The 12,990-nt window shown below is 40.0% G+C and overlaps 1 protein-coding gene across 1 annotated transcript in view; it reads right to left on the reverse strand.

The window, feature by feature from the left end:
- Positions 1–4,228, reverse strand: part of cdx1b (caudal type homeobox 1 b) — an 8,547-nt gene extending 4,319 nt beyond the window's left edge. The window contains exon 1 of the mRNA XM_038300670.1: positions 3,591–4,228. Coding sequence (XP_038156598.1) covers positions 3,591–4,083 — 493 coding nt within the window. The 5' untranslated portion in view covers positions 4,084–4,228. The remainder of the gene's footprint in view (positions 1–3,590) is intronic.
- Between the last annotated feature and the right edge of the window lie 8,762 nt (positions 4,229–12,990).

Here is a 12,990-nt window from a genome sequence, read left to right on the forward strand (position 1 = left end):
TCCATCCATCCATCCATCCATCCATCCATCATCCATCCATCCATCCATCCATCCATCCATCATCCATCATCCATCCATCCATCTATCCATCCATCCATCCATCTATCATCCAGGGATGGCAGGGAAGTGGCAGCCTAGTGGTTAGGGCAGAGGGCTTGAAATCCTGAGGTTGTGACTTGAAAACCCACTCCCACAGACTGACACTCTGGGTCTCTCAGCAAGACCCTGAACCCTGATTGCTCCCTAGGAGCTGCACAGTGGCAGCCCACTGCTCCACAAAAAATGCGATGGGTTAAATGCAGATAGTTAATTTCTCCACTGTGAGATCAATTAATTACTTATCCATCCATCCATCCATGCTTTCATGTCCTCCTGCATTAATATGTCAATAATCATAATGTTATCAAAGATTCGGTTAATAATCTGTTGGAGGCGATTTTCTTTGGAGGTTCTGTTGCCTCCCAGACCAGCTGGGCCTTTTCTGCTTCCAGCGTGCTTGTGTGAAATCACACCAGCTGTCAGTATGTAAAAATGTGAGTGAAGTCGTAACTTTTTATGTAGCGTTGTAAACCTGGGTCAGGAGGCAGCGTCAGCCCATGGAGGTTTTCTCACCATGACTCTGTATTCAAATCTCTGAGCCGCATTTGCATCAACTGAGCTTTTATCAGCTTTTACTCATTTATGGGCCCAGAGTTCACATGTTGCTGTTAGAACTCCCGCAGTCTGAGCTGCTGCTGAGCCACGAATATGCCTACATTACCCACAATCCACCTGGAGCTGCAGGAAACTGTTAGCAACATCAGCTGGAAGAAACCAGCCTGTTTTTGAAGAGGAGGAACAGAACCAGAAGAAAACAGTTGGCTGGTTCTCTATCCATGTTGCATGGTATCATGAACCTGATCTAGGTTCTCTTCAGCTTCTGCAAAGCGACCTGGTTCTGCCTTAGAGAGGAGAAGCTCCCTCATGTAGGAGGACCAAAGCTACACCAGCAACAGATAGCAGGTGAGAAGGTCCTGATCCAGACGCATCATAAGAAGAACCTGGGAATTCTTTAACCACATCCAAGTGGGAGAAGAACTCGGAGGAATCATGACCAAACAGAGGGACCAAGCATACCAGACCAGAACCTGGGGGGAGAGTTTGGTCATTTTCTCTTCAAAATCAGCTTCAGCTTTGAGTCGGGCCAAAGACAATAACCTGGACAGAGCTTTGGGTCGGGCTTTCTCAGACCAGAACATGAGCACCACGTCAGCGACCCAGCAGCGCATATGACAGGGTTCTGAACCGTATACACGCCCCGGTCGGACTCTAACATCCATAAAACCATTTTCAAATATTTTCAGACCAGCTGGTCCTGATCAGAGTTCTTCTGGTCCAGATTGTGGAGCCGTCCATAAAAGGTCCATGAAAGGTCCGATTAGGGTTCCGGTCGCCCTGGGAAAGCAGCAGGAGGAGCTGATGGTTCTGAAAAACCAGATGTGGACATAAAGAGAACACAAAGGATCCCTGGTTGGTTCCTTCTGGACCTGGGAAGGACAGAGTGGGTCCGGTCCAGGAGACAGAACCAAGCTTAAAGAAAAGGAAAACAGAAACATCTTTGGGTTCTGCTCAGATTGGGTCATCAGCATCTGATCTGGTTGAACATTAACCCAGAAAGCACGGCAGTCCGATCAGCGGCAGGAGCACGTCAAACATTTTAGCTCCACATCTGTCAGAACCACTAAGCCCAAACACAAACCTAACTGAAAAAAATAACGCAGCTGTTTTTGGCATTGATTTACATATTTAGTTCCTTTAACACAATAGTTTTATGTTCTACCCTGCTAAACTATTGTGTTAAAGTAGCCAAATATGATTAAATAAATGCCAAACAGATGGCTGTCTGTCCTCACAGCGCAGTTCAACCCGACCAGAACTAACATTCTGGTCACATCTGGTACCTTTGGACCCATTAAAGGTTCTAGGCAACAAGCTCCAGCTGATTCTGATTGGACCAGAGCCGCCCAGTCCAGTCAGAGTCACAGCACAGAGTCTGATTCAGCACCAGAACCGGTTCTGGACCTCTGCTCTCCCGCCCATCTGGTTCTGATCCAACCTGAACTATTGACAGTTTTTGGTTCCATCGAACTTCAGCCAATCAGGATGAAGGAAGGAAAGAGGAGCAGCTGAAGGAGGGAAATAAATGACTTATTCATTGAGAAACAAAATCATAAAGAGATTCATTTTTAAGATTTTTCTGTGAACAAAATGTCAAACTTTTATTTTTCTCTGAATATCAATAATAAAAATAATTTCAATTTGTTCTAAACTAAAGATCTGGAACCTTTAAGATCCGTTTTCAGAAACCTGCTCAGAACCTGGTACCGGACCCAGAAGAAACACAGCTGCAGTTTCTAAATTATTTGCCTTTATTTTATTTACACTGCAAACAGTTTTTTTTAAATAAGTGCACTTTTTCTTGAATTGATGAGGTAAGTAAGACACTTTGCCAATGAGACAAGACATTTGACATTCAAAATGAGAATAAACTATTGCAGTGGCCTAGATCAAGTGCATATTATCAAATTATCTTATTTTAAGAGTAAAACACTCATTCCATTGGCAAATCATCTTATTTACCTACTCAAATTAAGGGGAAATACACTTAATTATTATTATTTTTTTTTTTACTTTTACTTATTTCTGGGTAGTTCTTGCAGTGTATATCTTAAGCTCTGAAAATCGGAACCTAAACTGGACTTTTAAGAGGTTCTGATTTTATTCAGTAAAAATCAAAAACTGCTGAAACCATCAGAAGGTTCTTTTTAAGTTGAGACATGGAACCAGAACCGGGTTTTTACCCATAAGGCTGAATTATTTGGGTCAGAACAAATAGATAAATAAACGAATAAACGAATTAATACAAAAATAATGAATAAATAAAGAAAAATCTGTCTGCTTATGTTCCGGTTAAAGATTCATCAGAGGTTCTGTTCAGTGGTTCTGATCTATGGCCATCATCATGTGGGTCACTGACCGGTTCCAGTTCATTTCCTGACAGTTTATGAAATATTTATTGTTGTTGTAAAATTAAGGAAAGAATAATATAATTTATTATAAATTTAAAAATGTATAAATTAATAAATGTATAAATTATTAATAAATAATCAATTAAAAGCATTAGATTAACAATAATCTCTTTAATCAGTTTAAATAAAATCTAAACGCGTTCGATTGTTTTAGAAGATAAAATTCAAAAATTTAAAATGAATAATAACATAATAATAAAACTAAATAATAATTGATCATAATTAATTATGCCTATAGATTATTTTAATGCCTCTCTGATGGCATCCAGATGATCTTTAGTCTAATTTTATTCCTGTTGTGGAGGATCCTGCTCCTATCTCCTGTTTTCATATCAGCTTCATATTTAAATGTCCAACAGTCTCTGCTGGGAGCGGCTGGATCCGGGTCCGAACTGGGCTCCAAACAGAACATCAGAACCATCAGAACCAGAACATCAGAACCATCAGAACCAGAACATTTCTCCCATCAATAATCTCGGAACATTTTCAGGGCCCCATGATCTCCCTGGTTCCGGTTCTTACTTGGGTTGCTGGGCGGTGCGGAGGTTCGGATCCAGTCGTAGGGGTTCCTCCTCCTCGGGGATCCGGGGGACAGCTGCCCCCCAGGCGGGTTCAGGCCGGCGGGCAGCAGCGCGGGCGGCTGTCCGGGGAACTCCTGGGAGCCGAAGCCCAGCGAGGGCCCGGTGACCCCGGGGCCAGCGGGGGGCCCCCCCACCGCTGCGGCGGCGGCAGCGGCGGCCGCGTAATGATGAGAGGACCAGTCCTCCCGGGCCGGGGGAGGGGGCGGAGGGTAGGCCGGGCTCCAGCCGCCGGCCCCCGGCCCGGCCTGCTGCGGGTCGGTGCCCAGGCCGTGGTGGTGGTGGTGATGGTGGTAGCCCGCGAAGTCCGAGTACTGCGGGGGGGCTGGTACCGGGAAGCTCTGCGGGCTGAGGCTGAGGCCCGGGTGGCGGCTCACCGGGTTCTGGTGGGAGTACATGCTGGGCTCCTTGTCCAGCTGCAGGTAGCTGACGTACATCTTCCCAGGTGAGGGTTCTCCCTCAGCATACTGCGGCTCCAGCCTGCCTGCTGCCGCTCACCTGTCTGCAGGTGAGCTCCGTGTCCGCGTGTCCGTGGGTCTGCGCGCTCCTCCGCCGGCTGCCTGTCCGCTTCTCTGCGCGCGCTCCGCCTGTCATGCGTTAAAAACGGCCGCGGTCACATGGTCCGGTTTATGGCTCCGATCTCCTCCTCTTCCTCCCCGACAGCCTTCATCGGGAGCCTCTCCTCCTCCTCCTCTTCCTCCTCCTGCGGCCCGCGGGCCTCTTTCTGCCGGCCGCATTTACATCACAGTCCGCGGCTGCACATCAAAGGCTCATCAAAGTGCCGCTCCGACCGACCATCCATCCATCCATCCATTAATCCATCCACCCATCCATCCACCCATTAATCCATCCATCCATCCATCCATCCATCCATCCATCCATCCATCCATCCATCCATCCATCCATCCATCCATTAATCCAGTATAAAGGTGAGATTTAATATTTCTCATAATTAAAAAAAAAAAAAACTTTCTGCAATAACCCTGTATTTAATTATTAAAATATTTTAACATAGGACAAAAATGTGGTTTTATTTAATTTTTTTGTTCTTTCTCTTGTTTTATGTTCATTTCATTTTCCAGCTATATTAATAGTGCTAATCTTTGTAATGAATTCAGAATTAAATGAAAATTATTATTACTTTAATAATGATAATAATAATTTCAGACTTCCCATTTTGTAGGTTTTTATTATGATTAAACATTCAGTGGAACCGATCGGGTTCCTATTTCTGTAAAAAAAAAAGAAAAAAAAAGAAAAAGATGTTTAAAAACCCGGAGGAAGGTTTTCTGATGTTTCATTTTAAGAATAAAATGATAAATATTTCAAAGAAAATAAACGACCAACAATAAAGTTTATTATCACAAATTTTAACATGAAAAAAAATTTAAATGTGAATTGAAGAGGCAGACAATCAAAATAAAATAGGAACAGAAAATAATCAGATCAGGCCAATTATTTTATAACAGCAGAAAGTTCCAAATATTTTATTCTGATCCAGTTTGTTCGGTTCGGACGTTTTGGACCAGAATCCTCCAGAACCTGAAAAAGTCCAGAGATCATCTGAGGTCCAGGACCTTCAGGACTCTGATAGAACCCTCCTGTGCTCAATGAGCGGAACCGAACCTTAATGTTGGACCTTCTTCACCTCCACGTTTATCCACAGGAAAAAGCGCATACCCGTGCGCGCGCACGCGGAACAAATATTTTAAAAATGATTTATACATTAAATATAATGTTATTATGTTTTTAGAACTAATCTATCAATATACACTGAAAAAAATAATGCAACTGCTTTTGGCATTTATTTAATTATATTTAGTTACTTTAACACAATATATAAAAATATATATATAAACTATGACACATCATATTTATGAAATTATAATTTAATAAAGGGAATAAAATAACCTTTAAAAAATTTATTTCTAAGCAGGAATTAAATTCCCCTTCAGGCCATTATTTTATTTTATTTTTTCATTAAATTGTGTTTTTGTTAGATGGTATTTTTGAATATTGCTGAACGGTTGAATATTTTAATACCCTCCTTCCTGCGGACAGCAGGGCAGCGGCTCGGTGACCTCTGAGGGACTCGAACCGACAACCGTGAAGAAGCCTCCAAGGCTCCAGCTCCGTGTGGAGGAATTATCTGCATCTTTATGGATTTATGGGAGATTTATTGTTTTACGCTGATGAGTATTTATTTTAGTCCGCAGCAGTAAAATCACATAAAGTCTCAGTAGGCTAATCATCCGCTGCAGTTTTCATGTTTTCGAGTGTTTGATTGGAGCCTTAATGGTGTTTAAACTTCTGCCTGGACAGCTAATCCGCACCAGTCTGACGGCTTCTAGAAACCATAGATCTAGCTGTCCGTTGATGCGGTCGGATTATTCATCTTTTCTGTTTCAAAGGTGCCGATTATTTCATCATTTTGCTGTTAAATGTTTCTGTTGTGCTTATTAGTAATTATTGTTCATAAATAAGCTGGAATATTTATGAATTGATTTAATTTGTGGGATAAATTCCTCTTTTTAGATTTTTTATTATTATTTAAAGAATTAAATTAATTTATTTGGTGAAACCAATAATTAATGATCAGATCAACAGAGCCAGATGTTCAAATGAAACCAACTCAGGCGTGTTTAGAACTGAGTTTAAATAAAGTTCGGGTTTTAGAACCGAATGGAAATCTGCAGACGACCAAAACCGGTCTGGCAGAACCGTCGGTTCCGTCCAAACATCAGTCCAATGGGTCTGACTGATGTGATCCAGGCAGAACCAGGAGAATCCAACCTTAAACAGCGATGATCTTTAGGTTCGGAAACATGCTCAGACCCATCAGAAATCCAGAACCGGATCAGAACCACCAGGAGGATCCTGACCTGAGAGCGGTTCTGTTTCCCCTCACCTGCAGGTCAATCATTAACCCACCGAGGCTCATAAAGCTTCACTTTATGGAGAGTGATGATGATGAGGATGGGTCATAAATGATGAAGAAAGGGTCAGAGCACACAGTCTGTTTAACCACAGACCTTCAGAATAAAACTAAACAAAGGAAAAAATATATATATATTCTGAAATAATAATAATAATAATTGATTACTATAATTTCAGAACCGCCCGATTTATCTCAGTGATGAAGAAAAATCAGCATCTTTCTTCTGGAAACATCTAAAACATCAACAGACAGGGATATCAGATTATAGATGCGATTAGAATTTAATATAATCAGATTTAATCCGGTTTCTGTATTCCAATCATCCGCAGTAAAGTCCTTCATTTCTGATCTCAGCAGAATAGAACAGGTCTTTTCTGACTTTTCTCTCTTAGTTTCATTCTTTGGCCCTCAGTCATTTCAGAGGGCCTTGATCATCAGAACGTTTTTCCTGCTCAGGCGGTTCACCGAGATACAGAGATACATAGATAGGCCTACTAAAATATGAATTTGTTGGTTTTATGCAGAAAAATATTACATTGAAAGGGAATCTTCTTAAATCTAATTTTCATCTGCCTTTTTTTGCTTTTAGTTTTATTTAACTGCAATCAGAAAAACGAACATCCAGAGAAATCAGACGGGAAAGAAGGTGAAAACAAATCTAGATCATTTTTAGCCTGCAAACAGACTTTCTAATCTCCTTCACTTGTTTCAGTGAAATATTGTCTGAGTAGATCATTGTTTTGGTAAAAGAGAAATAATAATAATAAATGTGTTTTTACAACTTCAATCAAAGCAAATAAAAACGTTTGGGGCCTCCTGTTTCTGCTCATCATAGAAAACTGTTTGGATGGACGGTTCTCTGCTGCCCCCTGCTGGTAACACTGAGAGCTCTCTGGACTTCTCCCCATCAGCTTCTACACCTCAGAACCTCCTGGTCTCACTTTTTTAAAACATGGACGGATAAATGGACCAGACTGGTTCCCTCTGGAGGATCCCAGAACCGCTCTGGTTCTAGAAGTAGAGCGTCTAGAAGCTTCCTGTGGGGGAGGTGGGTGGATTAGCCAGAACATTTTACTCAGGAGCAATACAGCTTTAACATTTGTTTACAGGTGCTGGTCATAAAATTAGAATATCATGAAAAAGTAGATTGATTTCAGTAATTCCATTTAAAAAGTGAAACTTGTATATTATATTCATACATTACATACAAACTCATATATTTCAGATGTTTATTTTGTTTAATTTTGATGATTACAAATGACAACAAATGAAAATCTCAAATTCATCATATCAGAAAATTAGAATATTACTGAAGACCAATAAAAACAAAGGATTTATAGAAATGTTGGCCAACTGAAAAGTATGAACATGAAAAGTATGAGCATGTACAGCACTCAGTATTTAGTTGGGCCTCCTTTGGCCTGTATTACTGCAGCAATGCGGCGTGGCATGGAGTCGATCAGTCTGTGGCACTGCTCAGGTGTTATGATAGCCCAGGTTGCTCTAATAGTGGCTTTTAGCTCTTCTGAATTGTTGGGTCTGGTGTATTGCATCTTCTTCTTCACAATACCCCATAGATTTTCTATGGGGTTAAGGTCAGGAGAGTTTGCTGGCCAATTAAGAACAGGGATACCATGGTCCTTCAACCAGGTACTGGTAGCTTTGGCACTGTGTGCAGGTGCCAAGTCCTGTTGGAAAATGAAATCTGCATCTCCAAAAAGTTGGTCAGCTGCAGGAAGCATGAAGTGCTCTAAAACTTCCTGGTATGTGGCTGCGTTGACCCTGGACCTCAGAAAACACAATGGACCAACACCAGCAGATGACATGGCACCCCAAACCATCACTGACTGTGGAAACTTTACACTGGACTTCAAGCAACGTGGATGAAGTGCCTCTCTTCTTTTCCTCCAGACTCTGGGACCTTGATTTCCAAAGGAAATGCAAAATTTACTTTCATCAGAGAACATGACTTTGGACCACTCACCAGCAGTCCAGTCCTGTTTCTCTTTAGCCCAGGCAAGATGCTTCTGACGCTGTCTGTGGTTCAAGAGTGGCTTGACACAAGGAATGCGACAGCAGAAACCCATGTCTTTCATACGTCTGTGTGTGGTGGTTCTTGAAGCACTCACTCCAGCTGCAGTCCACTCTTTGTGAATCTCCCCCACATTTTTGAATGGGTTTTGTTTCACAATCCTCTCCAGGGTGCGGTTATCTCTCTTGCTTGTACACTTTTTTCGACCACATCTTTTCCTTCCCTTCGCCTCTCTATTAATGTGCTTGGACACTGAGCTCTGTGAACAGCCAGCCTCTTTAGCGATGACCTTTTGTGTCTTGCCCTCCTTGTGCAAGGTGTCGATGGTCGTCTTTTGGACAACTGTCAAGTCAGCAGTCTTCCCCATGATTGTGTAGCCTATAGAACTAGACTGAAAGACCATTTAAAGGCTTTTGCAGGTGGTTTGAGTTAATTAGCTGATTAGAGTGTGGCACCAGGGGCCATCAATTTTGAACCTTTTCACAATATTCTAATTTTCTGATATGATGAATTTGAGATTTTCATTTGTTGTCATTTGTAATCATCAAAATTAAACAAAATAAACATCTGAAATATATGAGTTTGTATGTAATGTATGAATATAATATACAAGTTTCACTTTTTAAATGGAATTACTGAAATCAATCTACTTTTTCATGATATTCTAATTTTATGACCAGCACCTGTACTCAAATAAAAGTAGAAAACAGTAATCTGATGAATGACTTAAGTACTGATAAGATGGTACTCGGTACTCAGAAAGTACTTGGCATTCAGAAAGTAGTCTCTACTCAAAAAGTATTTGCTTCCAAAAAAGTTGAATTGAATTTTGAAGTGAAAAAGCTTCTTGGATGGAAAGTGCAATGTCTTCAAACTCGGAAACAAAGTCCAGTTGATTGTTTTAAATTTTATTTTTTGGAATGAATGACCTGGATGACTGAGAATCTTCAGCAGCAAAGTATTGTGAACTCGGAAAGTACGTGGTGCTCAAAAAGAATTCTGTAATCAGAAAGAATTCAGTACTCAGAACGTATTGGATACTCAGAAGTATTAAGATTCTTTAATTCTGCATGGTGAAAAGTAATAACCTTAGTGTTAGGAATCATTTAGTGATAACAACCTACTGAGCCTACTGGCAAAATCTGAAGCCATTCTGTGGGAATGATAACTGCTAATAACCACCATTTATTGGGATGATTACGTCCGAAGCGGCTGCAAAAACACACTTTTACTGTGTAAAAGAAGACAGAATAACAGGAAGAACCCCATGAGATGATGAACAGGTTCCATTTATTAGAACAATGTTTACAGACTTCATCCTCACCAGCTGCCAGATGAATTTACAGAAATAGATACATTGATCCACTACCACTGAAAAATAAGTCTAATGCTATTTTGGTCACAATGGACTATGGCGAGCCTTTTTGATATGTATTAATTTGACTGAATATGTATTCCTGATATCTAAAAAAAAAAAAAATGTCCTAGTCAAGATTACCATTTCAAACAAAATGACATACTTCACATCTAGAATAAACACTCTGGATGTTTGGGAATAAACTATAGATCTCCATATTCTTATTGTTACTGGTCAGAATTTGTATTATTTTACCATGAAGACATTTATTTCAGATATCATGAATACATATTCAGTCAATGTGATAAATGTCAAAAAGGCAACTTAAAAGGTGTAAACATTTCTAGGTATATAAAACTTAATTCTTACGAGAATGATTTTGTTTTTTACTTTCTGAAATTAAGTTTCTGCCGAAAAAGTGTAATTTAGAAAATATATTATTACAGTTCAGTCTAGGAGTGGGATGTTGATCAGGAAGAATCTTATTTTAGTTAAATGGAACAACAGAGAGCAGAGTAATGTAGCAGACCCTATGAAGAAACAGAGGGTTAGAGTTTAGGGGCCAGATTGGGAGGAGAATGGAACCTACATTCCTCTCAGCGGGAGCAGAAGTCTGACTGAACATTTCCTGCTCTGGTTTCACTGATTATTGCCTCAAAGTGTTGCTCAACATTTTAGCTCAGAAGCTGCATCAGGCTTGTTTACTTCCTTTTTTTAATGACTATATACTACTGATGGGTTCTGCCCCCTGCTGGACATTTAAAATCACTACAGGCAGCCTCTTTAACACACTAAACTGGTACTGATTTGATGATGTATGATTTAAGCCATTGTTTGCTATAATGTATTATTTCATACCTATAGTTTACATTGAAAATATTTGATATTTTTAGATGCAATCCATAAATGTGAAAATATAACAAGAACATTTAAATGAACATGTGAATAAGGATGTTTGTGGACTAGGATTTATTTAAAATAACTATAGTAGGAAATAGTGTTGTACAGATACCAGTATCAGGTGGGGCCCTGATCCAGCACTAAACTGGTGGTATTGGTATCAGGGAACATCAACAAATAGGGCACTGATACCATTTTGAGAGCCAAAACTTTATTCAACTATTGTCACCCATTCCAGGTAGGCAATAAAAAGTTCTACTGGATTCACTTTGTTTTAGTCTTTTTCCTGCTTCACAAAGGTAGGCAGCAGATTTACAAAGCCATGATGGCAATTATTTTACACCCAAGTAGTGTGTAGTTCTTCATATATACACACATTATAACACATTAATTTCAAACAGATTATATCGGTATAGTATCGGTATCGACTTTTTTTGAAAATAAGTGCCCCATCTGGGGCTTTGATGTTAGAGCTCCACACATGCACCGCCGCTGGACCCATCACTAATATAAGCGCATGTATGTTAATATATATTTTTTCTATCTTTAATGGAAGGGTATTACCTCTGGTTTTGTTTGTTTTGGTCAGAAGACAAGAAATGAATTGATTTCTGTCTCTTAACAGCGTTCAGTTCGGACATTCGTTGACGGTCCATCAGTGAACCATCCTTTGTGAGAACAGGGAGCAACCACTGATCTGTTTATTCTAGACTGCTGATTGGCTGAAAAAAGTGAAGCCACCATCTACCATGCTGGTACTCCCCACTCCCACGGAAACATGCAGTAAGAGTGCCTACATGTGTAGCATTTGGCTGCAGAAACAAGCAGTTTTCCAGCTGTGGGAAGATGTTCCACAGGTAATTTCACGGTCAGTGGATGAACTAACCAAGAAAATCAATATGCTGATTATCCTATAGTAAAGTATGTAGCGTAACGTTAGTCTGGCTATTCCAGAGTGAGTCAAAGATAATGACTGAATTAGACATTGACTTTGTGTCTAAGATTAGAAAATAGAAAGGACAGGAAATAGAAAATAATTCATAGTGAAATGTAAATGTAGTAATTCGTGAACCCCAGTCGGCCTCGGCAGATGGCCGCTCACACTGAGTCTGGTTCTGCTGGAGGTTTCTTCCTGTTAAAAGGGAGTTTTTCCTCTCCACTGTCGCTACAAGCATGCTTGGTGTGAGGGATTGTATTCAAGTCAATGAGTCGATGCAATCAACTGGTTTTCCTTAGATAGAAAACTTTGAATGAATTTGACTGTATGATCTGGTTGTACTGTAAAGTGCCTTGAGATGATGTGATGTGAATTGGCGCTATAGAAATAAACTGAATTGAATTTAATAATTGGATGACACTGTCGTTTTTGTAGCGTTTGTTGTATTTCTCATTTGAAAAAGTCACGTGCTGAAATATAACACGATATATTGACGAAAAAAAGAAACTCAAACACTTGACCCCCCTTCTCTCTATATATAAATATATATATAATATACGTTAGACATGTAATATGTAATTACTATAACAATATAATACATGTTTATTACATGTACATCATCAATTCAGCACTTTTGACATTTCAGTATTATGCTAAATTAACACATTTAGTTTATTGTGATGGATTTGCATAATATGTTATATTACATGAATTATAGACTTCCTAATGATTATGCAATGTGATTTGTCTATTTTTTATTATATGTTAAAGTAATCTACCTATGCTATGAATCAAGCAAGTCTGTGTCAAAGTGATAGATTATATTTATTCAAAAGTCTTAAGTCCCCCTGAAAATAATGCCGTAATGCACGTATTGTTTACATTGTGATTGTCTAAATTGGGAGTACCAATATGGCGGCCGGTGGCTTTATTTCACCCCGTACTACAAACGGGCAATCAGCAATCCAGTGAATAAATAGAGGTCAGGTGGAGCAACACGTAGCGGCTGGCTGAACAGAATCGGAGCGACCGTGAGCTAGGTGCCGCAAACTCCACATTACCACGGTAACATAGTGTGTTACCATGGTTACCAGCCTGGCTAAGTATGAATCCTGCTAATGGTTCAGGCCTCGATTCCAGTCTGACTTTAGTTCTAACTTCTAGGTGTGGTGAAGGAAGC

The sequence above is a fragment of the Cyprinodon tularosa genome, unplaced genomic scaffold, assembly GCF_016077235.1.
Source record: "Cyprinodon tularosa strain WSP-4 unplaced genomic scaffold, ASM1607723v1 ctg453, whole genome shotgun sequence".
Classification (NCBI taxonomy): domain Eukaryota; kingdom Metazoa; phylum Chordata; class Actinopteri; order Cyprinodontiformes; family Cyprinodontidae; genus Cyprinodon; species Cyprinodon tularosa.